This window comes from Lagenorhynchus albirostris, chromosome 19, assembly GCF_949774975.1.
Source record: "Lagenorhynchus albirostris chromosome 19, mLagAlb1.1, whole genome shotgun sequence".
In the NCBI taxonomy this organism is placed as follows: domain Eukaryota; kingdom Metazoa; phylum Chordata; class Mammalia; order Artiodactyla; family Delphinidae; genus Lagenorhynchus; species Lagenorhynchus albirostris.
Genome location: NC_083113.1, coordinates 8,060,328 through 8,087,232, shown reverse-complemented (window position 1 = coordinate 8,087,232; position 26,905 = coordinate 8,060,328). Strand labels below are relative to the sequence as shown.

At 51.4% G+C, this 26,905-nt stretch overlaps 1 protein-coding gene across 13 annotated transcripts in view; it reads right to left on the bottom strand.

The window, feature by feature from the left end:
* VRK3 (VRK serine/threonine kinase 3) overlaps nt 1-26,905 on the bottom strand; it is a 70,460-nt gene that overhangs the window by 27,023 nt on the left and 16,532 nt on the right. For 7 of the 13 annotated variants that reach the window (XM_060131496.1, XM_060131493.1, XM_060131494.1 and 4 more), the window contains 10 exons: nt 21,786-21,850; nt 20,373-20,439; nt 18,992-19,076; nt 18,610-18,715; nt 16,894-16,986; nt 14,266-14,398; nt 12,953-13,073; nt 6,419-6,477; nt 3,292-3,440; nt 30-371 (listed from right to left, as the gene is read on the bottom strand). In XM_060131496.1, the coding sequence (XP_059987479.1) occupies nt 3,292-3,440; nt 6,419-6,477; nt 12,953-13,073; nt 14,266-14,398; nt 16,894-16,986; nt 18,610-18,715; nt 18,992-19,076; nt 20,373-20,439; nt 21,786-21,850 (878 nt within the window). In that variant the 3' untranslated portion in view covers nt 30-371. Of the gene's footprint in view, nt 1-29; nt 372-3,291; nt 3,441-6,418; nt 6,478-12,952; nt 13,074-14,265; nt 14,399-15,601; nt 15,750-16,893; nt 16,987-18,609; nt 18,716-18,991; nt 19,077-20,372; nt 20,440-21,785; nt 21,851-26,905 lie in introns of those variants that run through there. The other 6 variants (XR_009537169.1, XM_060131498.1, XM_060131503.1 and 3 more) reach the window with 4 other exon arrangements.

Here is a 26,905-nt window from a genome sequence, read left to right as displayed (position 1 = left end):
TTCTTTTGCAGACACTCAACCCTCCAAGCTCCAATGAAACCATTTATTGCTACAGCATAGTGGTGCCAATGGCAGCGTCCTTACTGAGAGGACCAGCCCAACCCCTGTCTGTGAACTGGGGGTCTTCTCGGTCCAAAACGCCAGTGGCTGGTGGGAGACAATGGCTGAAGGGAGGGATGGTCAAAGGAGGGAGTTCACAGTATCTGAGCCTAATTGCCGGGTTCCCTGAGGCTGATCTAGACGGATGATCTAAAGAAGTGGCAGGAATGCACATTCGAGGGATCTTTCTAGAAGCTTGTCTGTGATTCTATAGCAGTCCTTGAGTCACATATCTTCTTTTTTTTTCTATTTCAAACTGCAGGCTGAAAGTTCTAGAAGACGATAAAAATGGCTGTCAGTGTCATTCATTCAAAGAGCACCCTTTAAGCCCCTACTGTGTGATAGGGGCTTTCTACTTTCTAGGGATGCGAGATACCACCACGAACAAGAGGAACAAGAAGACTTTGCTGGGCTTACAATCTGGAGGAGAAGCGTGGAGACACGACAGATTAAACACATGTTTCCCTCCAGAAGGCGACAAGGGGAGGCCTCGGGATCTGAGAGGCAGTGATGAGAAGGAGCCGGTCATGCAAACCGAAGGGGAGGGGCTTCCCTGGTGGCGCAGTGGTTAAGAATCCACCTGCCAGTGCAGGGGACACGGGTTTGAGCGCTGGTCTCGGAAGATCCCACATGCTGCGGAGCAACTAAGCCCGTGCACCACAACTACTGAGCCTGCGCTCTACAGTCCGCAACACAACTACTGAGCCCGTGTGCCACAACTACTGAAGCCTGCGCTCTACAGCCCGCGTGCCACAACTGAGCCTGTGAGCCACAACTACTGAAGCCCGTGAGCCTAGAGCCCGTGCTCCGCAACAAGAGAAGTCACCGCAATGAGAAGCCCGCACACCGCAAGGAAGAGCAGCCCCCGCTCATCGCAACTAGAGAACGCGCACAGCAACGAAGCCCCAACGCAGCCAAAAATAATAAATAAATTAATTAATTAAAAAAGAAGAGGAAAATCGTCACAGACCATGCAAATGGCAAGTGCAAAGGTCCTGAGGTAGGATTGAGCTTGGCCTGGCCTAGAATCTGAGGGGTGGTTGGGCGCTCGGGCCAAGGCAGAGGCAAGATGATCCTCAAGTTACTCCAAAGTCCCCGGGCTCCTTAAGGAGCATCTCTTCATTAAGTTCCTAACCAAGGGACAAACTTGGCAGTGAGTAAGTGGTCCCCAGAGAGTGAGCTGTAGTGATCCTGAAAGGGGCCGTTCGGTCTTTAGCTTTTAAATTTCCATGGTACTGGGGGTGGGGGACAGGGAGGTACTGTAAGACAGGCCAGCACTGACGGGAAGGCTGGACTCACCCACTTGGTAAATATGGGTGGAATATTTATGAGCCAGGCCAGTGATGTGAGTGGGAAGCACAGAGATGCAGAAACAGACGTGACCCGGCCCTCCCGGAGCTCACCGCCAGCAGGTGACCAAACTCTGGGGGGTCCGGGCAGAGGCACAGCCCTGGAGGAGAGGGCTAGAAGAGACTTAGCAGCCGCCTGCAGGGACAGGGCTGGGGGCAGAGAGGGGTGTGGGAGGACCCAGAGGTCTCTCAGGACAGCTGGGGGTTGGGGGGACAGAGACCGGGAGGGTGGCAAGCTGGGTGGAGGTCACGCCTTCACTTTTGGAGAGTGTCTGTGATTAAGGCAGGGAGCCTGCTAGGTTACTGAACAAACAAACAACCTGGCATCTTTGGAGCGCTCTGCACCCAGGCACTGTGTGAAGAGCCGGACACACGTGTTACCTCGTGGTTTCAGCTCTGGGATGTGAGTAAGGGTTGCAGGGCTGAAGAAGCACCTGTCGTCAAGGTGGCAAGAGAAGACCACACTGTGGGAGACAGGCTGCCACCCACAAGGATGCTCCTCGAGACGCACGCGGGCCTGCTTCTTCGGCCATGGCGCTGCTGATAGCGGGGCGGCCTGTGTGTCGCACAACAGGAAGCAGCATCCCCGGCCTCGACCCCTGAGATGCCAGCAGCACCTCTCCTCAGGCGTGAGCACCAAAAACGTCTCCAGACACTGCCAAATGGCCCCCGGGGGAACACTGCCTCTGTCTGAGAACCGCTGAGTTGGACAGACACTGAGCTTTGAATCCAGACAGACATGTGAGAGAAATGACAACCCCGCGGACAGGGGAGGGCCTTGGGGAAGCTGCTCCTCAGAACCCATCCATGCTGCCTCACCAAAATGAACCGTCAAGGGAACTGAGTTTATAATTTTGACCTTCCACAGATTCCCGTACGCTCTCACTCAGTGCTAAGGGGAGTGTAAATGAGTGAGTACAGCCCCCGGGGAAGAGCAATCTGCTTATCTCCTTCAAAAGAAATCCATCCTCAGGCCTGTGTGCACACGGGTGTTCAAGGTGTTTTGTCTGGAAAACAAAACCCTGGCAAAGCAAGCAAACACCCAGCCACTGGCGTTATAAAGAGCATCCTTCATCTCCACCATCGAGGAGCTGCAAGACTGTGGGGGAAGGAACCAAACGGTATGAATTGCCCTTCCCCATTATCCCAAGGAACGGCCACGTGGGCTCAGTGGAACCACAACGAAAAAGGCAAAAGGACCAACACAGCCCCTTTTATAAAGATGTGGAATGTTTTGTCAATGTGTTCGTCCCGTGTTGTACTGTGTGGCCTTTCTAGTTCCTGGGCGTTAGCTCCCCTACTTCCCTATGTGTATGCTTACTGTAGTCAAATATTAGAGTCATCACACACACACACACACACACACACACACACACACACACATGAGCAAGGTGAGGCACTGGACACAGAGCCAGGGGTTTTGGTGGGGGACAGATGGGGTTTTTTGGGGGGTGACCCAAAGGAAAGCAGAGACTGCAGGTGGATGGGTAGAGGGATGGAGGGATGAGAAAAGGGACAGAGAAAGACAGAGAGACTGACAACATCTCGGTGCTAACTTCCAGGCCCCGAATCCAGTCACACCTAAAGCTTCCCCCTCGGAATATTCTAGTGACAAGGGCCAATCAATTGCCCTTTTCCTTAAAGCCAGTTTGAGTCGAGTTCCTGCTACTTGTGCTACTTGTGATGCCCGGGGGCTGGAAGGTTCAAGAATTCTGTGGAAAAAGGCAGCAGCTCACTGGGAAGTTGGCCCCTGGAGTATAAACATCAAATGGCATCGGTGGAAACAGCGGTGGGAGCTGGGGAAGAGGGTTAAGCCTCACAAACTCTTCCCACTGGAACGCACCTAGGGTACCACCTGGAGGTCCAAGGGGTCGTAGGCCGACACCTGCAGATCCTGAAGCAGGGCTTTCAGATTGTTCCTCAGGGCGGTGTAGGGCGGCTTCTCCTCATACTTGAGGGCCATCACCACCTTCAGGTACTTCTGCAGGGTCTCTGTGGTCAAGACACGGGAGGAGCCTGAGAGGGGTACCCAACCCAGAGCCTGAGAGGGGTACCCAACCCAGAGCCTGAGGGGCTCTGCCTAGAGGGTCTCAGCCGTGCTGCCCATTTGCTCAGTGCTTCCTCTGTGCCCGGCACTGCCACGACCACTTAGATTTAAATTGTTTTTTTGGGAAAACATCAAACATAAGCAACAGGAGAGCGGTACCATGAACAGAAGCATATCCGTCACCCAGTCTCATCAGCTGTCAACTCATGCCCACCTTGTTTCATCAAACCCCTACCCCTTCCCCGTACCGTATTGTTTTAAAGCAAACCCAGGCTGATTATACAATTTTATCTCCGACTATTTGGTGGGTATCTAGATGGGAGCCAGCAAGCTTGTACGCCGGGAATCTCTGTGGCCAGGACCCAGCTCAGCTGTTCTCCCACAAAAGGCCCACGGAAGGCAGGAAGCCGATGGGCGCAGCTGTGCACCAAGACTGCTTTATTTATGGACTCAGCAGCTTGAACGTCAGACAGGTTTCACGTGTCACAAAGTCTTCTTCTCTTGACTTTTTTCCCCAGCCATTTCAAACTGTAAAACAATTCTTAGGGGACTTCCCTTGCAGTCCTGTGGTTATGACTCCGCGCTTCCACTGCAGGGGGCACGGGTTGGATCCCTGGTCAGGGAACTAAGATCCCGCAAGTCAGGGTATGAGGCCAAAAAAACCCCACAAAAACTTAGTTCACTGGCTTACAAAACCAGGCTGCCTGCCCCAGGGATGGAGTTTAAAAGATAGAGGCTGTTTTAAAAGATAAAGCCTTTTTGTTGTTTGTTTTCCCTAAATAGCACAATGCCATTATTACACTTTTTAAAAGTGTCAATTATGAAACCAATACAGTAATCATAATAGCTCCCACTTGAGCAATGCCTGTCTCAGGCTGGCCCTGAGCACGTTTAATTAGGGCTGCGGCAGAAGCTAAGGCAGCACCCCTGGGCCCAGCTCTACACTGAATTCTCAGGACAACCCTCGGGAGGTGAGGGCTATTATTGGCCCCATTTTACACGTGGGGAAGCGGAGGCTCAGAGAGGCTGGTAAACCTGGGGCTGAACTTCCTTCTGGCCCCGCCCACCCCAAGCCCGGCCCCACCAGCCCCACTGGCGCCACCAGCTCCACTTCCCCGTGACTGCCTTAGCGTCAGCAGAGCTGCAATAAACTGACCGTGGGGCTCCTTGTCGTTGTTTTTTTTTTTTTGGTCATGCTGGCGCAGCTTGCATAATCTCAGTTCCCCGACCAGGGATTGAACCTGGCCGGGCCGTCGGCAGTAAAAGCCTGGCATCCTAACCACTAGACCACCAGGGAACTGCCAATGGGGCTCATTCTTACGGAGCAAGAGCCCGAGGCTGGAGGGGAAAGTGACTTGAGCAGCACAGACATGATCTGAATCCAGGGATTTCAGGTAATTTAAAAATGAGTCCTGGGCTTCCCTGGTGGCGTAGTGGTTGAGAGTCCGCCTGCCGATGCAAGGGACGCGGGTTCGTGCCCCGGTCCGGGAAGATCCCACATGCCGCGGAGCGGCTGGGCCCGTGAGCCATGGCCACTGAGCCTGCGCGTCCGGAGCCTGTGCTTCGCAACGGGAGAGGCCACAACAGTAAGAGGCCCGCATACCGCAAAAGAGTCCTTACAGACTGGAGCGGATAAACTATCCTTTTCCGGCTGTCTTTCCGCCTCATGTTTAGAGAGCAATGTAGACGTCCTACAGCAGGGACGTTGGAAAAAACCACTCCCCCAAACGAAACAAAAACAGCCTCAGTCTCCAGTAAGAGGGATTGGCTTTAAAAATGACGGTTTACATGAAAAGATGCTCAACAGCGCTAATCATTAGAGAAGTGCAAATCGAAACTACAGTGAGGTTATCACCTCACTCCGGTCAGAATGGCCCTCAGCGAAAAGTCTACAAACCATAAATGCTGGAGAGGGTGTGGAGAAAAGGGAACCCTCCTACACTGTGGGTGGGAAGGTAAAGTGGTGCAGCCACTATGGAGAACAGGATGGAGGTTCCTCAGAAAACTAAAAATAGAGCTACCATATAAACCAGCAATCCCACTTCTGGGCATATACCCATAGAAACCTCTAATTCATAATCATATACACACCCCAGTATTCATAGCATCACTATTTAAAGGAGGCAAGACAGGGGAGCAACAATGGAATATTACTTAGCCAGAAAGAGAATGAGATAATGCCATTTGCAGCAACATGGATTATCAAGCTAAGTGAAGTAAGCCAGACAGAGAAAGACAAATATCACATGATATTGCTTATATGTGGAATCTAAAAACAAACAAACAAATGAAATTATAAATAAGACAGAAATAGAGATATAATTAGAAATACATTTTATAATATAAAATATAAGATGTATTTCTAATTATAACCCATTACTCACATACATATATATGAGTATAAATATGTATCACTGAAGATATGGCATTTCCTTAACTTCTGTAAGGCATTCATAGTTTTCTGTTTTTTAATTTTTAAAAATCCTGTTTTTGACCTGTTAAACGGATTTCAGGACTAATGAGTCAGAACTGTAGTTTTAACTGACGTTAAGTGTATTATACCACAATTTTAAAAAAATACCCATAAAATTCTACAAGTATTGACACAGAAATCTCTAAGGTATCATCTTCTTAAATGAAAAAGTAAGTCAGAGACCAATATACGTAATATGATTCCATTAAAACCCCCCACACATTATGTGTGTATGGTTGCATGTGTGTGTGTGTTGCTGTTATTATTGTTCAGACACACTTCTGAAATTTGGGGGAAGATTTCTGTTTTTCTACAAGGGGCACAAATACATGTGTGATTTGAAAAACTCAAAGAAGGAAAATAGACTGGTGTAAAGAGAGGCATCCCCGGGATGGGCCTGAGCCCCGGTCCCTCCAAGGCCCCCGCCTGCTCCCTCCCCTTGGGACATACCTGAGGTATTGATCCAGCGACTGCGCTGTCTCACGAGGCCTTCTGGGTTGTCAAGAAACCTGAGAGGACAGAGGTACATGTGAAAGGCCTTTTAGGGAAGGAGAGCAACCTTCTGAAACAGGATGTCTGGTAGATGTGCCCTAGTTCTCATTATTCACGGTAGTCAGGCCTTGGACACTGAAGGAGCAAATTCTGAGCCAGGAGTTTACCAGAAGCACAGTTTCCAATCGCAACATCTTTACCAACTGATCAATACATCACCTGGTTTTACCTGTGTGCCTGAAGACATCTTATTTAATATAATGTTGATCCATTCACATGGATCTCTGGTCCAACAGCACTGAAGGATGCTCATCTCACACATGTATTTCCTCGCGCTTAGCACTTCATCACTATGCTTGGGGCCATTTTAAACAGCAAAATCCCCCCCCAAAAGCATAAAAGTGTGGAAAATGTGGCACTAAACAGACCACATGAAGGACACTTGTGAGCTGAAACAAGAAGGCAGCGTGTCGCCTTGTTCAGCCTCAGCTAGGATCACGTGCGTCGGGCAACTCAATTTTCTCCACTCTGCGTGTCTGAGAATGACTTTGAAAGCCATTCAGAGTCTTGATTTTGGGGTTACAAATACATTTTAGTGAAGAGGTCAATTCACAAACACAGAATCTGTGAATAATGAGGATCAACTATCTATCTGTCTATCCACACACATATCTGTATACATACACATGTATAAACACACAGACACACACACACACCCTCTTGGACCACTCAAGAAAAATGAAAGTTGCGGGGGAGGGATAAACTAGGAGGTTGGGATTAACATATACACACTACTATATATAAAATAGATAACCAACAAGGACCTACTGTATAGCACAGGAAACTCTACTCAATATTTTGTAATAATCTATAAGGGAAAAGAATCTGAAATAGAATATATATATGTTCATGTATATATTCATATACATATCCATATCCATATAACTGAATTACTGTGCTGTATAATGAAACTAACATGCTGGGGACCTTCCTGGTGGCGCAGCGGTTAAGAACCCGCCTGCCAATGCAGGAGACACGGGTTCGAGCCCCGGTCCGGGAAGATCTCACATGCTGCGGAGCAACTAAGCCCATGCGCCACAACTATTGAGCCTGCGCTCTAGAGCCTGTGAGCCACGACAGCTGAGCCCTCGTGCCACAACTACTGAAGCCCGCGCACCTAGAGCCTGTGCTCCGCAACAAGAGAAGCCACCGCAATGAGAAGCCCGCACACCGCAACGAGGAGTAGCCCTGCTCTCCGCAACTAGAGAAAGCCCGCATGCGGCCACAAAGACCCAACACAGTCAAAAGTAAATAAATAAAATAAATTTATTAAAAAAAAAAACTAACATGCTATTGTAAACCTACCTCAATTAAAAAAAAAAAAAGCAAGAAAGAGAAATGAAAGTTCATCCACTTCCTTGGCTCCATCCTCAGAGTCCTGGCCTCCTGTATCCTCCTCTGGCCTGGACCACCGGGCTGGCTCCCCACTGTCCACCCAGGCATGGGGTGCTGTCCTCCCCTTCCCCGCCCCACAGCCCACAAGTCCCCAAGCCCCACCCTCCTGCTCCCTAGCACTCTCTGCCCCATCCCCCGCTCTGTCCATGGCTCTAAGCCCAGCTCAGGCCTCACCCTTTCTCCCTGGACCCCAGCCTCCTCCCCAGCTTTCCATGCACGCCCCCCCCCCACAGCCCCAGAGAGTCTTTCTATGCCCAGAGTGGACTCTGCCCCTCCCTGCTCGCAGCCCTCCTGTGGTTCCCCAGTGCCCTGTTGGGAAACCTCTGGCAGCAAAGCCACCAGCCCCTGTGGCTTTGCCTCCCTGGCTTCCTCTCTCTCCATCTCATATTCCAGTCACACCAAACTCCTTCTAGCCCAACCAGGTCACACATCCACCCACATCCCCTGGCCTCTGTACATATTGCTCCTCTGCCTTTGGCAGCCTTTCCCCACCTTGACCCCCAGTGAGTGGCTGCTCTCCCTTCTGGACATGGCTTGAGGGCTGGTACCCTGGAAGCTTCCCCTGGACCCCTGCAGGTTGAGGAAACAGATCCCTGCCGAGCGTCTGCACACCCTGCGCATAGGTCCACGGGTCTCCTACAGCAACTCTCATATGTGCACAAGAAGGGCTGGGTCTGACCCTTGTCTCTCCCCAGCAGCCTCAGGATGTATGTGGTAAATGATTGAGCGAGCGAGTGATGGCAGAAACGGGCTGTGTCAGCCTCAGGACACTGTAAATTGTGTGAGCAATTCTCCCATCACAGGCTGTCACTGTGTTCGCGGGACCTCCTCGCCCAGTGGCAGCCTTGAGAGCAGGGACCAACTCCGACCGGAGTCTGTGCTTTCCCTGCTGGGGGCCTTGCACAACAGAAAGCCATGGGGAATCAAATTGCCTCTCCTCTTTCTTTTATTCATTAATTCTGTCATGAACTAGAACTTTCAAAAAAATGAATACATATTTGCTGAGTTAATGGAAAAAAGCCACGCACACCAGTAAGACGTCGGAGAGGACAGGTTAGGGCTCCGGAAAACGTGCATGTGTCAACACTGCCCCCTTGTGGGCCCTTTGGTTACTGCCTCAAGTCAACCGACAGAGGCTGGGTTGGGGGTGTTTAGAATGAGTCCCACATCACCACTGATGCTCCCTGTGGAGTATCTTCATGTTCCCCGCCCTCCCTCTGTGATCGTGGCTGGGATCTGGGGTTCTGTAATCTTACTTATTCTGAAGTCATTGATATGAAAGTGATTACTAAGACCTATTTTATTTATTTTATTTACTCTGCGTTCGACTTGGCAAGGGCGGAGTCTCTTAGTGAAGCATGTCACAGTCACATCTGCTTAACTCCTGTGAAGGTGGGAGAGCGGTGAAAAGGGAGATACGACTGTTCTTAGGAGTTAGGGGAGGTAGGGGGAGGGAGGATCCAACCCAGTGGAGCCTCAGGAAGCAGGTTCAGAATGCACGAATGAACGAACAGAGAGTTCACACATGTGACACGCTGTCTATCCAGAAATCTTGCCTCCCCTGTCTGCCTGGGAAACTCCTCGGCAGACCGGGTCAGGCGTCTCTTGGGTAAGGGCTCCCAGGGGCCCAAGGCCAGGTCACGTGCCTCCCCTCTGCTCCCAAAATGCCCCGGGGCTGCCTCCACCCTCACAGGCACCAATCACTTCCTGCCTGCGTGTCTCCTCCCGGCCCGGGAACCTCCAAGGCTGGGGCTGCCTCTGCCTGACCCGTGTGCCCACACGGAAGCCCAGGCCTGGGTGTGAAGAAGGTTCATGCCTTCTTTCCGTAGTCGTTCATCCATCCTGCAACTATCTCATGAGCACCCACAACGTGCCAAGCGCTGTACTGCGAACAACACAGTGACAAGAGAGCTGACGCGGTCCCTGCCTTCAGAGAAATCCGACTAAAGGGGGCACTGCGGAGGAGTCCGCTACCTGGCGCCCAGTGTCACTTCTCCCCTGTGATGGCAGAATCCCAGGGGTCGGCAGCCACAGGCTGGAGACATTTCCCAGCCCCCACTGCAGCTTGGGGTGGCCACGTGACCAAGAGACATGTCATTTCTGGTCCTGCCCTCTAAAAGCAACGGGTGTCAGTGGCACTAGAGCTCGCACCCAGTATGAGGGGGGCCGAGGTACCCCACAACCCTTGGTCTCCTACCTTGGGGCTGTTAGTGAGAAGGAAGTAAAGATCTACCTCGTTTGGGCCGCAGTCTTTCGGGGTCTCCTCGTAAGAGCAACTCAGCCTCGTCACTAACACAGCAGAGCGCTTCAAGGAGCAGCTCACAAACTTCAGCCTCAACCGCTTTAGCGGCTGGGCTGTGGGCTCCGACTACCTGTGTTGCTGATTCTGTGACTCGTTTCCACCTGGCTTCAATGCAAAAATGGAAAACTACTGGAAAACCAGAAAACAAGTGCAGAAAGAAACGAAGAAAGCAGGGAAATGGGCTCATGTTCTGGCAGGTTCTGATGCAGAGGAAACCTGGGAGCTGAAGGCTGCTCTCTTTCTCTGTCTCTTCGTCCTTCAGCAGAGATGTTGGGGCATATTAGCACCGAAGTGGGACCTCCTACTTGCCTCACTGCCTTTCTGGAGGTGATTCATCTGTCACCACTGCCATGAGACCTGCCCTGGCCTTTAAATCTAAAAGAGCAGGCATGCCCACACCCTGACAGCCCCCCTGATGGCTACCCAGGGTTCCGACCTGATGGCCCCCACCGTCTGACCTCTGCCATGCTGTGTGTTTCACTATCTCTGTACTGTCTATCTCCCCCATTAGAATGTGAGTTCCCTGAGGGCAGGGATGTTTGTCCTTAGTTACTCCTGTATCCCCAGGCCCTGGAATAGAGCCTGGTGCATGGGAGGTGCTCACTGAGTATTTGGTGAGTGGAGGATGGTAACAACCAAACACCACCAATCCACGTGCAATGGGCCTCCCATACTTGGCAGACACTAGCTTCCAGGTGAAAGGGCCTCCTCTGGAGTCAAATGACCTGGGAGCAACTCTAATCAGCTGTGTGACCTGGGCTGATTACCTAAGCTCTCTGTGCTTTCAGATCACGAGAGCACTTACCTCAGAGCTGCTCTGAGGATGACACAGGGGAGCACTGGGCGCACTGCCCGGCACAGGAAAGTATACAACAAAGGTCAGCCTTGAACAGGTCATTACGGGCAGGCCAATGTGACAGGCGTCCCTTCCTCTGAGCGTGAACAAGCAGGAGACCTGATGCAGTGGGGGCGAGGGAAGGGCTCCCCGGGGACTGACGACTAAGCTGAAACCTGAAGGAGGGTGAGATTTGGGGCGTGGCATCTGGGTGTGCGTTCAATCAGCATAAATCAAACATAACACATTTCAAACACAACATATTTTTCAAGGACACAGCTACACCTAAAATTAATTGAGGAGAAGCACTGCGCTTCTTTAACAATGTAAAGTTTAAAAAATATAGCAGTGAGTGAAAGAAAGAAAGAGAATGAAATTTAGAGCACAGTACCATTTATGCAAGTTAAATACACTCATCATATGTTGTTTAAGGACATAGACGTGTCTATACAAACTTATTTGAAAGCAGTAGTCAGAAGCAGTAAACTTGATGCACGTGTAATGATGGGGTTAAAGTGTTGAGTGAAAAAAGCCAGAAACAGGTGAGATTCAGAACAGAATACCATTTATGCAAGTCAAATACACACAGTGCCACCACTGTCATGCAAGTTTAAGGATACAAGTACATTTACGCAAGCATATCGGTAGGACATATATTCATCAAGTATGTGTGTCCACAGTTGAGAGAAGGAAGTTGGGGGATAATAAAGGGGGCAAAATAAAATGAGACAGAGGCTCAACAGGAACCAACACCACAGCATGCTGAGGACTGAAAAGTACGACAGACTCAATGTTGTTCACTAGAGAGTTTTCCCTCTTCCCACTCTGCACACTTTTCCTGGATAATCTCTCATCCTCTCCCAGGGCTTCTGCTGACAATTCCTGAGACACTGCTGGGGTCTAAGGCTCCGTTTGGACTTCATTCCTGCACTTCAGATGGGAAAGCCAACCATCTCCTGGATGGCCCCTCCTGGATGACTCCTCTTGGGGCAACTCTCATGCCCCAAGCCTATACCAGATCTTGAATCCCAACGTGTGGACCTGCAGAGCTTCCCTGTATCTAGCCGTCTACTGTCCTTGGTGCTGAAGACCAAAGCCCTGTGCTTGCTTCCCTCTGACCCAGCTGCCCTCTGTCCTTGGTGCTGAACCGCGCACTCAGCAGCACCTCCCTTGGCACCGAGGTGCCCTCTGTCCTTGGTGCTGAACCGCGCACTCAGCAGCACCTCCCTTGGCACCGAGGTGCCCTCTGTCCTTGGTGCTGAACCGCGCACTCAGCAGCACCTCCCTTGGCACCGAGGTGCCCTCTGTCCTTGGTGCTGAACCGCGCACTCAGCAGCACCTCCCTTGACACCGAGGTGCCCTCTGTTCTTGGTGCTGAGCATCTAACACAGAACCAGCAGGACCCGGCGCTTTTACACGCAGAGGTGAGGGAAGCATGTAAGAGGCCAGTGCTGCCAGATGCCGAGGCAGGGCCCAGGCCAAAGTGTTCAGGTTGCCTGTGGGTCCCCGTGGGAGCGAATGACTCATGGTGTCCTGTACACTGCGAGCATTTTCTACAGGCCAGGCTCTGTGCTGAGTGCTGCGTACCTGACTCCCCCGAATCCTTCCACCGCCCCCTGAGGTGGGTGCTAACAGGATCCCACCTGAGGGAGGGCACTGAGGCTTGTGGAGGTTAAGCTGCTCACCCGACACCCTGCAGCAGTGGGGCTGGAGTCTGACCCCAGAGCCCAGGCGCCTGTCTGCTGCGATGGACGGCTGAGCAGATTCCCGAGAACTGCAGAGGCCTTGACTCTGCCACATGCTGCCTCCCCCTCTTTTCTGTGCCCTGTTGGGTTCTGAGCTTCAGTCCCCCCTGCAGGGGTGCTGGGCAGTGATGGGCTCTGCTGACCCCCAGACTCACTTCTGTTTCAGCTTCATGATATCCTCGGTGTTGGGAAGGCAGTTCGTCCATGGCAGGGTCCCATAGAGCCACTTCAGCAGACAGTAGCCCAGGGTCTGGAGGTCACCGCGGCGGGAGGGCCCTGGGGAGGGAGGGGAGGAGGTGGCGGCTCAGTCCAGATGTCCTGCTCACTGACACGCCCCCCCTTCCTTTCTCTCACGGACTCAAGCATGGGCTCACACACTCAGCCACCCAAACATACAGGATCTCGTCTGTTCATTCACTTCTCACTCACCTACTCTCAGTCCCTCATGGGTCTCTCGATTACTCATTCACTCCCTCAGCCATCCCTTCATCTCCGCTTTCACTAGCTCACTCCCTCATCTACTTGTCTTTCATTCATGCACCTATTTATTCAATGAGTCCTCAGAGCCCTGTGTGCCAGGCCCCTTCTCACATTCTTAAAACACAGATAAGAGTTTGGTAGGGTCCCAGCCCTTGACAGTCCAGTGGAGAGACAGTTATAGCGTGGGATCATCTGGGTTACAGAGGAGACAGAGCAGCGCATGAGGGAACGCAGAAGGATGGGCACTGAACTCAGCCTCACTCAGTAGGGGAGGGCAAAGGAGACAGCAGGGTTTGATTTTCTTCTGCTTCCTGAACCACAGGACGTAGACAACACCCCACATAAGCATTCAACAAACACTGAGAGTTGACTCTGCCAGACCTTCGCCCTCTGGTGCTGGAGGCACAGGCACCATCGCTTCCCTGGGGGAGCTTAGTGTAGTGGGAGGATGCAGGCAGGCCATGGATGGTCATATCAAGGGGTTTGGGAAGGAGAGGCCGAGACCTCCTCAAGGAATCTTCTTCTCGAAGTGCTCTCTTCTCTCCCCATACACCTTCCTTGGATAATTTCATTCCCATCCCTGGGCTTCAACTGACAACTCCTGAGATACTGCTGACATCTGAGTCTCCATCCAGACCTCGCTCCTGTGCTGCTGACGTGGACAGCCAACTGCTTACTCAACAGCCCCTCCTAGATGACTCCTGGGCAACTCTCACGTTCCAAGTCTACAGAGATCCTGAACGTGAACCTCTGGAGCCGCAGGGCTTCCTTGCAGTCAACTGCTCACTGCCCTTGGCGCTGGACTACTGCCCCACGATGCCCTCATGTGTGTGGGCGCTATCCATGGTCCTGAATCCCTCCTGTGGCTCCCTGGCTCAGTCTGACTCCTGTGTTTGGCCATCTGCTGTCCGTGGCTGTGAAAACCTACAACTGCCCTTGTCCGAGAAGCATGTCTCCATGGTCCCGAATCCCTTCTCTGGCCTCTTACCACATCCCTTGTGCAGGTCCATGCTAATGAACTCAAGGTCCCCCTCATGTGGGGTCCTGCTGCCTTCGTTGTACTCCACGGGTCTGCCACCTGGCGAATAGCGGAAGGTGAAGCCGTAGCCTGCCAGGGTCACCTGTGTGGACATGGGGAGAAGCCATACAGTTTGAAGGTTAGGAGCTGGATTCTGGAGTCAGAGATTTCAATCGTGGGTGCAATTTGAAACATAATGCCAAACAGTACACAAGGGTGTGAAAAAACACAAACCAACTGTCCCCATCACTGCTCAGCCCCCCTAAACCCACTGTCCAGAAGTAACCATTAATATAGATTCTTACGTGTTATTTCAATCATTTTCTTTCAATAATCAGTAAACACATGTGGTCCGGGAGGGGGCTCTAGTTTCCCACACATGGATCACACTCTACCTCCTGCTGGACACACAGCTTACTGCACTTCAACAGTGTATTAACTCTAGAGCCAGACAGACCAGGTTCCAATGCCAGCTTGGCCCTTTAGTGGCCATACAACTTTGGGCAAATTATGAAACTTCTCTGTGCTTTGATTTCTCCATTTGTAAAATGAAGATATGACAGTCCTCACCTTGCAGGGCTGTTAGGAGGCTTAACTGAGTTTAAAACAAAAAGCCCTTATCTACTAGACACACAAAGTTAGCCACATCAGCTTTTTAATGGCTGCATTTTAAAAAAATTTAATTAATTAATTAATGTCTGTGTTGGGTCTTCGTTGCTGCGCGCGGGCTTTCTCTAGTTGTGGCGAGCGGGGGCTACTCTTCACTGCAGCGCACGGCTTCTCATTGCAGTGGCTTGTCTTGTTGCAGAGCACGGGCTCTAGGCACGCAGGCTCAGTAGTTGTGGTGCACGGGCTTAATTGCTCCACAGCATGTGGGATCTTCCTGGACCAGGGCTCAAACCCGTGTCCCCTGCATTGGCAGGTGGATTCTTAACCACTGCGCCACCAGGGAAGTCCCTAATGGCTGCATCTTATTCTGCCGAATGGAGAGTAGACAACTGTTGGCTTTGTCCATGTGAGACCTACATCTTTTTCTTCTGGTCACAGTTTGTGATGGTTAACTTTATGTGTCAGCCTGACTGGGCCACAGCGTACCCAGACATGTAGCCAAAGGTTATTCTGGGTGTGTCTGTGAGGGTGTATCTGGATGAGATGAATATTTAAATCAGTAGGCTGAATAAAACAGACTGCCCTCTCTAGTGTGCACGGGCCTCACCCAATCAGTTGAATAGAACACAAAGGCTGAGTGAAAGGGAATGAATGCCTCCTGCCCGACCACATGAGCCGAACATCAGCCTTTTCTTGCCTTTAGATTTGAACAGAAATATTGGCTCTTCTCGGGTCTCGGGCCTGCCAGCTTTCAGACTGGAAATCACACAATCACCTCTTCTAGTTTCCAGGCCTTTGGATCTGATGAGACACATTATCAGCTCTTCTGGTCTCCAGGCTGCCGACTGCAGATCAAGGTCCCTAGATCAGCTTCCATAATTGTTTGAGGCAGCTCCTTATCATAAATCTCTCTCTCTCTCTCCCTTATATACATACGCACACACACACATATACACATTCTATTGGTTCTGTTTCTTTAGAGAGCTCTGACTAATATGGTTCCAGGGTTTTTCTCTGGGATCACCCCTCTCCATTCTCAGTCCATGTGTCTGAGGTGGGGCTCACCTGATCTATTTCCACTGGGGTTGCTACACTGAGGGGATTCGAGCCTCATTTGCTGGTGGTTATTTTGTCACCACAGGGAAGACAGTGTGCCTGATTATGAGCAATGCAAACACAAGAAGAGCCCAGAAAGGGAAGCGCCAGCTTCCCAATGACTGGGTCTGAGTCCTTAGATTCAGCCGTGCTTGAAGCCAGTGAAGTCCTAGATTTTTCCACTCCATGGAGCAATAAATTGCACTTGGCCCTTTTTAAACTTTTTTTCCTTTTTCTTTTTTGCTTAAGGCATGTTAAATTGGGTTCTGTCATTAGCAGGAGTAATTAGAATTTACCTTAAAATACTAATTAGTACTCTACTGGGAGTATAAATTTGAGGTTTTCCAATTTTACTGTCACAATCAATGTTGTCAGGAACATTTTGTACATGTATCTTTGAATATATGGATAAGATACGTTCCTAAAAGAGGACCCGGTGGATCAAAAAACATATGCATTTGAATTTGGACTGCTATATTCAAATTACCTTCCAAAAAGGTTGCCCATTTCATACTTCCAATAGTATGTAAAGAATTCCTAGTTCCTTACATCCTTATCATCAGGAGATATTATTTTTCTTTTTAATTTTGTCCACCCAAAGGGTAAAAATAGTGTATTTTAAGAGTAATTGCTATGACTATTAGGGAGGTTAAGCATCTTTTCACACATTTAACTAACCTGTGGATTTCTTTTTCTACGAACTGCTTTTCCTATCCTTTGTCTATTTTTCTACTAAGTCACTTATCTCTTCTTATTTATTTGAAGGAACTCTTTATACATGATGGATAGCAATTCTTTGTCTGCAATAAGCATTGTGAAATAAACGCAGGTTTTGAGACAGGTGAGATCCTGAGCCCAGAGAGCCCCCAGGATGGAGGAGGACCTGGCTATTACCTGGCACAAGTCCTCTGGATTCACAAAGATATTCTCAGCTGTCACATTGCCGTGAACATACTCATTCTCATGGAGGAACTCCAGGGCATCCAGCTGGGGGGAAGCAAGCAAGCATCTCCTGAGCAGCAGGCTAACACAAAGAGGCTCTGATGCAAAGCTCCGGAGGGAACCCCCACTGCTGGGCCTGGGGTCACGTGGTGCTGCTTGTGATGCGGGTGGCAGTGGTCCAAGCCTGACTACTCCTAAGTGAAGCATCAGCACACCTAAGCATGGCTTCTAATTAGGTTTTTGAAAAATTCAGCATTAAAGGTGATATTTGGTTTTCCGTTGACCTCTTATGTCTATCTCTTGGCTGATCTCAGGAGGGGAAGAAGCTGGTTACTTATTGACCCCCCGCAAGAAAGAAAACCCAGCACTCATGTACATCAAAGAGGTTTTTTCTCATTTGCCCTAGGAAGCAGAAATACATTTAGCTAAGTAATTTATATTCTGATCTCTAGCTCTGACTTTTCCATCGAGCTCATATATTGAACTGCCCAGGTACTCCTTACATCTTGATTACAACCCAAGCCCCCGTCGACTCCAAGGCTCTACTGCCCACCAAGTTCTGCTTGTTCAAACTCTCCATCCCCACAGCCCAGCTCCTCCTCAGGCCTGGTCCTCTCTGTGCTGACCTCACCCAGCCTCCATCTCACCCCTCCGGCCCGTCCCCACACGGCCCACAGGGTCTTTCTACACCCGGAGCTGACCCTGCCCTTCCCCTATTCCCAATCCTCGCGTGGCTCCCCAGCGCCCTCGGGACAGAGTCCCGGTCCCCCAGGTTGGTGTTCAAGGTCCTGCGTGATCTGGTCACTGCTGAGCTCTCCACACCACCCTCAGCTGTTACCTTTCCCCTCTACACGTCCCACTGCAGACACTCTGAGCGTAATGACCTTCAGGACTCACCTGATGTGTCACTCCCTTGCCACTTCCATCCCTCCAGCAATTTACACTGGGTCCTCTTATTCTCCATCACTTCTAGTCAAAGCACTTTTCACAATTTGTGCAACTGTGATTTAATATCATCCTCTCCCACTAGACATAAAAACCATGACTGTGCTGCCCCCCATGGTACTCCCAGCCCCGGGACAGTGTCTGATTCCCAGCAGGGACCTGATAAATATTTAATGAAACGATGGATGAAGGAAGGAATGAATGAACAAAAGTCTTGTGCTCTCTTTCCCACACCAGCCTTTGCCTAAGCTATATCCTTGGCCTGGAATGTTCTCCCATGCATCTCCACTCCTACTCTACCCAGCACCTTGCTATTTCCCACTCTTGACTTAGAAATGACCTCTACCAGGAAGTTCAACTGAACCCCTCAATTTAGGCTGGGACCCTTCCTCCAACTGCTACAGTCTCCTGACAATACTTATCACTCTGTTTTTTTTTTCTGGCCGTGTTGCACGGCATGCAGGATCTTAGCGCCCCAACCAGGGATTGAACCCGCGCCCCCTGCACTGGAAGTGCAGAGTCTTAACCACTGGACCGCCAGGGAAGTCCCACTTATCACTCTGGTTCTAACAGCCTGGTGTTCAGCTGTGTTGGTCACCGTGCTCGCCCCAGTGCCCAGCAGAGGGAGGTGCGGGCTGAACGTGTCAATGAGCAAACAGACGGATAAAATAGGACCTGGGGGGCCATCCTCTGGATGGGAGCCTGCAACTCTCAGGGACTTACCAGCCGGCAGGCCATCTGGAACACAGACCTCACTGACATCACATGCTTCGGGTAGTCATCCAGGATCGACTGAAGGCTCCTCCCCAGGATGGGGAACACCAAGAACCTGGAAGACATGAGTGTCCCAGCAAGTGGGAGAGATGACCAGGGGAGGGGATGGAATACAAGCCACCAAGGATGGGGTGTGGCTGGGGGCTACCAGATCCCGGTCCTGGGTGAGATGAAGGTTTCGGATTGGTGGGGGACCAGCCTGGCTCAAGGCTGGGGGAAGGAAGGAAGCAACTATCTGGTCAACGGCTCCAGGGTCCCAGGCATGCCTGGGCATGTGACAGGGAGAGAAAGGAAGGGGCCAGTGAGGCGAGTGGCAAGTGAAGTGACTCACCTGTACTTGTTCTGGTGAATGCCAAAACCGACGCAGGTGGGGATGGCCAGCTGGGGGGTCGAGTGCAGCTTTTTCCACTTGTTCACTGTGGGAGGCAGGGGCCTGAGAGGTTAGGGCCCACCTGGCCTTGCACCCACAATGGACAGCGGCCTGTTCCCAGACCAGAAGCAGAGAGCGCCCGAGCCCAGGCCACACACTGGGTCTCCTGGTTGGTGATGTCGCCTCTGTGGGTGCATGACAGCGAGGGGGGTGACGATAGGGGGTGTGAACATGGGAGAAAGCACTGACAAACCTGGAGTGAGTGGAAAAGGTAAGAGCGACAGCGTAACCTCTGAATTCCTATGTAGAGCTAATGAGATCGGGGAGTGTCTAAACTGGTCAAGGTGTCACTACATGTCTGCCCACCTTCCAGGATCTCAGTTGGATGGTACAGATCCAGCGGTGTGCTGATAAAAGTTTAACAGCTGGTTGTCTGGGGAAAGATAGCCTTGATCTGTCGTGTTTGCTGATTTCTGTGGTGTAAATACTTCCCAGTATGGCCAATTTCAAGCTACCAATGTGGTATCATGGAAGACTGAGGTAGAAAGAGAGGCAGTAGCGTGCCCTTACATGGTATTTCCACCACACAGATACAGTGAATGTAAACAACCTCAAGAATATAGGTAGTAGGGACTTCCCTGGCGATCCAGTGGTTAGGACTCTGCGCTTCCGCTGCAGGGGGCATGGGTTCAATTCCTGGTCGGGGAACTAAGATCCCACATGCCAAAGGCGTGGCCAAAAAAAAAAAAGTCTAGATGATAGAAAATGTAGACAAATAATTAGGAAGGGATGAGCTTTGAGTATTTATTACCCTTGCTCCTAATTTGACTGTAAATTGATAAAATTAATTTATGATGACTATGTTTTATTTATTTATTTAAGATGGCTATGAGTGAAAGATTGCAGGGCAATTTTATTATTTTAAAAATTATTTATTTATTTATTTGGCTGTGCTGGGTCTTAGTTGCAGCACGCAGGATCTTCGTTGTGGCATGCGGGATCTAGTTCTCTGACCAGGGACTGAACCTAGGCCCCCTGCATTGGGAGCACGGAGTTTTAACCACTGGACCACCAGGGAAGTCCGATGGCTATGTTTTAATAACTGGCTTGCAGTATTTGTGAAAATTTAATACTTGTCGCTCAAGAGCTGGTATGACAAGCCAGCCTCAGCCCATTGTCCGCTGTCTGTCCTCTGGGGCTTGAGGCCCGAGGGGTGATGGGAGCAAACCTGGGCCTTTAATTTAATCCCCACCCTTCCCACACCTTCAGGGAGAAGCCAGTTGTTTTGACCAAGCCGGTACCCCCAACTCTTCCCCCACTTGCCCACTTCCCTGAGGAATACCTTGCAAAGGCTTGGCGGCCCGCTGGAAGAAGTTCTGCTCGTTGAACAAGCGCCCATCCTTGGCATCCTAGTGGAGGAGGAGAGGGGAAAAGGCTGTCACACTGGAATCTCTTAGGCAAGGGCTCCAAGGTCATCACTGGCCATGGATTACCCCAGGGTAATGCCAGCAATAACCCAGGTTCCCCAAGTCCTGCACATCAGAACCAAATTCCCTAGGGTGCTCCATGTGAACATATATCAGAGACTTTGAGTCACTGCCCAGGTTCCTTTTCTTTTACAATAGGATCTACAAGTTTTCCCTAGACACATGCCCTTCAGCTAAAAACTACATTTCCCAGTCTCCCTTGCAGTGAGGAATGCCCACATGACCAAGTTCTGGCCAATGGGGATGTGAGCAGAAGAGACACGGGCAACTTCCAGGTTACGCCCTTAAAGGGCTAGGGCAGGCACTCCCCTTCCTCTTTTCCTGTTCCAATTGGCTGGAATGCAGATGAGATGGTAGGAGGTGGAGCAGCCATCTCGGCCCATGAGATGAACGTTATAGATTGAGGGGCCTGGAGCAACAAGAGAGAAGGAAAGTAAGCCCCTGGTTTATGGAACTGTCATATCAGCCCTGGACCACTGCCCCCAGACTGTTAAATGGAAAAGCAATAAAATATACTTGTTTAAGCCATAACTAACATTGGGTCATTTTTTCCAAGCAGTCAAACCAAATATTTTAATTAAACACAACTAGTACAGCTGGGTTCTTCAGGGCACAGGGTCAAAGAGAACTGGGTTCAAATCTCAGCTCTGCCATTCACTCATTCTTTCTATAAAGCACCTATTATGTGCCTAGTATTGTTCTGGGCATTGTCAATACAGCAGTGAACAAAGCAATTTTCATAATGGGCGTCCCTGGGCAAGCGACCGAGCCTTTATTTCCTCATCTGTTAAATGGGAAACACAGTAACCACCCCACAGGTTTGATTATGAAACTCTTAGCCCAGGGTTGGACGCAGGACAGGCTCTCAGCAAGCAGGTGCTATCACTCATCTGCGAGCCTGGTTCAGGAGCACTGGCTCTGAACCACTCACACGGCCTCCATCTAGGGCCAAGGGAGGGCACCCAACCCAGCCGTCCCAGGTTTCGGGCGCTTGCCCAGACACACAGCCAGAAAGCATCAGAGCCAGGGCTCATGGGTGGACCCGACTGCGGTTTCTGAGGGGCCCCATGTAGAAGAACCCAAGGCCCAGAGGGAAACGTGCCCCACCCAAGGTCCCACTGCTCCTTGAAGGCCAAGGCTGTGCTCTCTGGCTTGCCCAGCCCACAGAGGGGCTTGGAGGTCAGTGGTGCATTTGCTAAAGCCCCAGGCCATCCCCTCAGTGCCGCTCCCCACCCCCCCACCCCACCCCCCGCCCCGGGGCCACTCACTAGTTTAAGTGAGAATCTTTGTTTTCCGAGACTTGACTTGCAGGCAAAGGTGGAGTCGGGCTCAGCTGTGGATGGACGAAAGGAGCAAGGTTATCATCTAGAGGGAAGGTCAGGGTCAGTGTCCTCAGAGTAAGGAGCAGCAGCTGTGGTTAACGGATTCCCACAGGGTCAAGTGCATTCTCGACTTTCATGATCTGCTCCTTCCTATTTTCAACAGCTTCTTTCTTTCTCTCTCTGTTAATACACAGCTATGCACAAAGGGTAATTAAACATGAGACTGCTCTCCTCCGAAAGGCCTGCACGCAAGGCTGAACCTCGGCTGGTGTCTGCGAATCAGCTGGGAAGGTTCTAGGATTCCTAACCAATAAAAGGGGCTCCCGGTGCCCAAACCATTATGCTGAACACCTGCTTTCCTTCTGAGAGTAGAATTTTGGTACCTGCCAGGCAGAGTGCGCCTGTGGGACCAGCATCCAACAAAAACCCTGGGCACTGAGTCTCTAATGAGCATTCCTCTAATGAGCGTTTCATGTGTGACGTCACACCTTGTCATAAATCCCGTGTGACTCTAAGGGGAGGGGACTCTGGAAGCTGGCGCTGGTTCCCCCGGACTTACCCCATGTGCTTTATCCCTTTGCTGACTGTGCTGTATCCTTCTGCTATAATAAATTATGACTATAGGCTGAGGCCTGTGGGTCCCCCCAGTGAATCACTGGACCCAGGGGTGGTTCTGGGGCCCCTGACTCAGCTGCTGTATGCATTTGTCTGCATATATGGGTGTGTGGCTGAACCACACCGACTCCATCTTGTCAGGGTCATCTTAGGCCCACTGTCCTACCCCCTCCCCTTTCTGCATGACAGAGCTCTAGCCTATGCATGAGGAACGCACCCAAGCCAGATAAGTTCCTGATTAACTTTAAGCCTTCCTCTGAAAACCGGAAGAATGACTTTTGCTGACACAGATGGTTCATGGTCCACGAGGAATAATGGTTATGAGACCCCCCAGGGGAAGGCAAAACCCAGCTCCTGTTGGCGCAGACGTGCTTCCCCCTTAGAAGTCAGATTCTATCTTTAGCTTTGGCCCCTTTAAATCCCCTGTACCCCTTCTGGCAGCACAGAGTGCAGCTGCAAATGCTTCCAGATCGCTGTCCGCAGGATCCTACCCATATGTAAGGTACCCACAATAAACTTCGTAACTGTACTTTATGGAGCTGTACACTTCGTTTTCTTCGATCTCAAAGTTCCTTCTCAGCTCAGGGGATACTATTCAATATCCCCGTCTTTGAACAATGCATAAGTACCGTGTGATGGACGCAGATCCCCTTGGAGGAGGACCTGTTCCCCTAGCCCCATGCAACTTGGAGAGGCCACTGCAGCAGCCTTCAGTCCCTCAGGGATGCCCTCAGCTGCAAGTCCCAGGGCGGCCTATAGCCAAAAGCTGATGGAGGGGGATATAAAGGCCCAGCCGTGTTGGCCTAACTCAGAACCACACTGAAGGACTGCTTCTGCTCCAGAGCCCCCATGGGGCCAGCCGAGGCAATCCCTGGGCTGCTCCAGCGCTCTATGTCTCCCCCCTGCCCCACCACTTCCTCCCCCTCCCCTCTGCAGGTGCTGATCCCTGGGGCACTTCCTCATAAACACCTGCATGCTTGCCCCATTCTGCTTAATTACAAACCCTGCAAAGTCTACTGCCCCGTGCTAAGTGTGGGCTTTACGCACATTGTTTCCTCTAATGCTCAGGACGGCCCTAGGAAGGTCTAATACAATGTTATTGTTATTACTATTATGGTGGCTGTCGTCGTTAGCTCCATTTTTTTTTTAAGAGACAAATGGAAAATTTTATTTGAGCCAAATTTGAGGATTATAACCTGGGAAAAGCATCTCAGAAAGCTCTAAGAACTGTTCCCTGTTAGCTCCACTTGACGGACGAGACGAGAAAGCCGAAGCTTACTGAGGCCAAGTGACACGGGAGGCTTTGTGCCACGTAGATCCGGGCTCAAGCCCAGCCCCTCCGTCAACTCCGTGACTTGGTGTGAGGTGCTAATCCTCTCTGGGCCTCCGCCCCATGTCAGTAAAGTAGGACTAATGAAGCCCACCCCTGAGACTGGATGCAAGGATTCAGAGAGGTCGGCAGGAATAACAACAGTACCAGCTGAGCAGGAATCATAGCCAGCTTCACCCGTTTTTGGTTTTGGCCATGCCGCGTGGCTTGTGGGATCTTAGTTCCCTGACCAGTGACTGAACCTGGGCCCTTGGCAGTGAAAGAATGGAGTCCTAACCACTGGACCGCCAGGGAACAACCCCAGCTTCACCCTTCGTATGAGCTGCTCAATGATGCCCCCACCACAGCCCAGCATCACACTGGGCACGCCGGGAGCGCTCAGTGTGTGGCAGCTTTTAAAATATAATCAGCCGAGGGCCCACAGCTGGTAGGTGGCAAAGCGGCACTGGCCTAGGTCTAGCTCACCCCCAGGAGCTCATGAACCGAACCATCGCCATCCATCCCAGCTGGCTCTCTGCATCCTCCTCCCTTTTCTCTCTTCTTTCCCACCCTTCCTAACCATCCAGGCTGGTGTTGTCTGAGACACTGAGCTAAGGGGCAGGGAGGTGACAAAGTTACCTAGAAGCCACCCTTGCCTTCAAGAAGCTCCAGCTGGAGCCGAGCAGGAACCAGGGCTTACAGATTTAAGGCCAAAGGTGACCTGAGCCCAGCCTAAAGGAGGGAAGTGTGGAAAGATCATGGATCTTGGGGGTGAGAGGCGTCCTTCCCACCTGTGCGGAGGGGATTTGGGGGGATCTTTGAGGGGCATGCTGGAAATGGCCAGGGCACCTCTCAGGCATAAAAACAGTACCTGCCTCAGAGTTACCTCAGGGTCCGAGGAAAAGCACCAGTCAACGAACCACATGCCTGGTACTCGGAAGCAGGCAGAACAGCTGGTAATTTAAATATGCTTTTCCTGCACTGCTCTGCAGATTATGAAGGGCTTTTCCCCTTCACTCTTCTCACTGGCCCTCCCGCCGACGCCGGGGAGTCAGCTGGGCAATTCCCATTACACAGAGGAAGCAACAGAGGAGGAAGGGCAGTGGCCTTGGCCGAGGGCCTCAGCAGAGCCGGGCTGTAAACCTGGCTCCAGACCCTGCGACCTGGGAGACCCCTGCTTGATGCAAACCTGATACGTGTATGGAAAGTCCCTACGTGTGACAAATGCAGACAGGGGTGTGGCAGGCAGGCAGGTGGGAGCCTCTGATGGCCAAGAGACAGGCGACATTGAACTTGGAGCAACAATGCTGCGCTGGGATCCATCATAACCAAAACAACAGGAAGCGTTTATACGGTGCTTTTGCTATTTTCCTGCTCATCGTTCTACTCATTTAACTCTCTCAACGACAACCCCGTGAGGTCGGTGTTATTATACACTCTCCATTTTGCAGGTGAGGAAACTGAGGCGCAAGGTCATGACATCCCTCGAGGAAGATCAGACAACGAGCTGCCGGCAGAGGCAGAAGGCTAACTCAACCGGTCTGCCTATGCTTTCCCGCCTCCCCAAACCTGGATGGGGACTCCGGGCATCCCAGGCCCCACCGTCAGCAACACCAGGATCCTGACGCTTCCTGCGCGGGTTTCCAGCCTCCGAGTCTTTGCCTGTGCCGTGCCTCTGCCTGGCCTGCCCTTCTCTGGCCCAACCTTTGTTGTGGGCACAGCTGAAAGGCGCTTAATAAAAGAATAGTGATTCCACCCGACAGTTACCAGCTGACAGGGTCTCTCTGTCTTTGGAGGGCACGTCTGGGATGGCCTGACTCAGTGGTTCTCAACCGTGGGCGGTTCTGCCCCCCAGTGGGCATCTGGCCATGTCTGGAGACAGTGTTGGTTGTCACGACTGGGAGAGGGGATGGGTGAAGGTCGAGGATGCTGCCAAACACCCTATCGTGCACAGGACGGCCCCCACAATGAATGCCAAGGGTGCCGGGGCTGAGAGTTAACTGTGTACTTAAAACAAGCCCTAAAGGACCCCTGGGGGACCCCTCGAAAAGGGAGGCAACCATTCTCCCAGAGCAGCTGAAACCGAGGACCAGGGAGAGGCTCAGGGCAGCCACTGGGAGAGATACGTCGTGTTAAGGGGCTGCAGGTAGAGAGAACCAATGGCGAGTCTTTGTAGGTGTGATTAAATTAAGGGTCCTGTGCTGTGGGGACTGTCCTGGATGATCCAGGGGGCCCTAATGTAATCCTACAAGGGTCCTTATAAAGAGGGAGGCAGAGGGAGATTTGACCACAGAAGAGGAGAAGGCAATGTGATGGTAGAAGCAGAGCCTGGGGTGATGTGCTTTGAGGATGAAGGGGCCACAAGCCGAGGGATGCAGGCGGACTCTGGGAGCTGAACAGGCAAGGAAACGGATTTGCCTCTGGAGCCTCTTCGAAGGACTAGCCCTACCCATATCTCTTTTTTTTCTTTTTAATTTTTTTTGGCCGTGCCGCGCGGCATGCGGGTTCTTAGTTCCCTGACCAGGGATCGAACCCGTGCCCCCTTCAGTGGAAGTGCGGAGTCTTAACCACTGGACCACCAGGGAAGTCCCTTCGCCCGTATCTTAACTTTAGCTCCGTGAGACTGATTTCAGTCTTGTGACCTCCACAACTAGAAGAGAATAAATGTGTGCTGTCTTCAGCCACTAAGTTTATGGTGATTTGTGATGGTGGCCACAGGAAACGAATACAAGCCCCGAACCTCCATCCACAGAGGGGCAGGCCGGGACTTGAATCCCAGTTGCTTCTCAGAAACAATTCTCCACGCATACCGCAGCTGCAGGGATTTACATGGTTGCCTCGGTGACAGGTCTCCCAAACTGGGCCAGGGAGACCAGGGAGGATGACGTTATAATTCAGTGTTTCACAAAGTAAGAGCGTGCGCCAGCTCACAGGGCTGCTATGGGAATCAGGTGAGCTAACAGACAGAGAGAACTTAGCGGGGGTGGGGGCGCAGAGCGGGCTGGAAGCGTCAGCTGCTATGGGAATCAGGTGAGCTAACAGACAGAGAGAACTTAGCGGGGGTGGGGGCGCAGAGCGGGCTGGAAGCCTCAGCTGCTATGGGAATCAGGTGAGCTAACAGACAGAGAGAACTTAGCGGGGG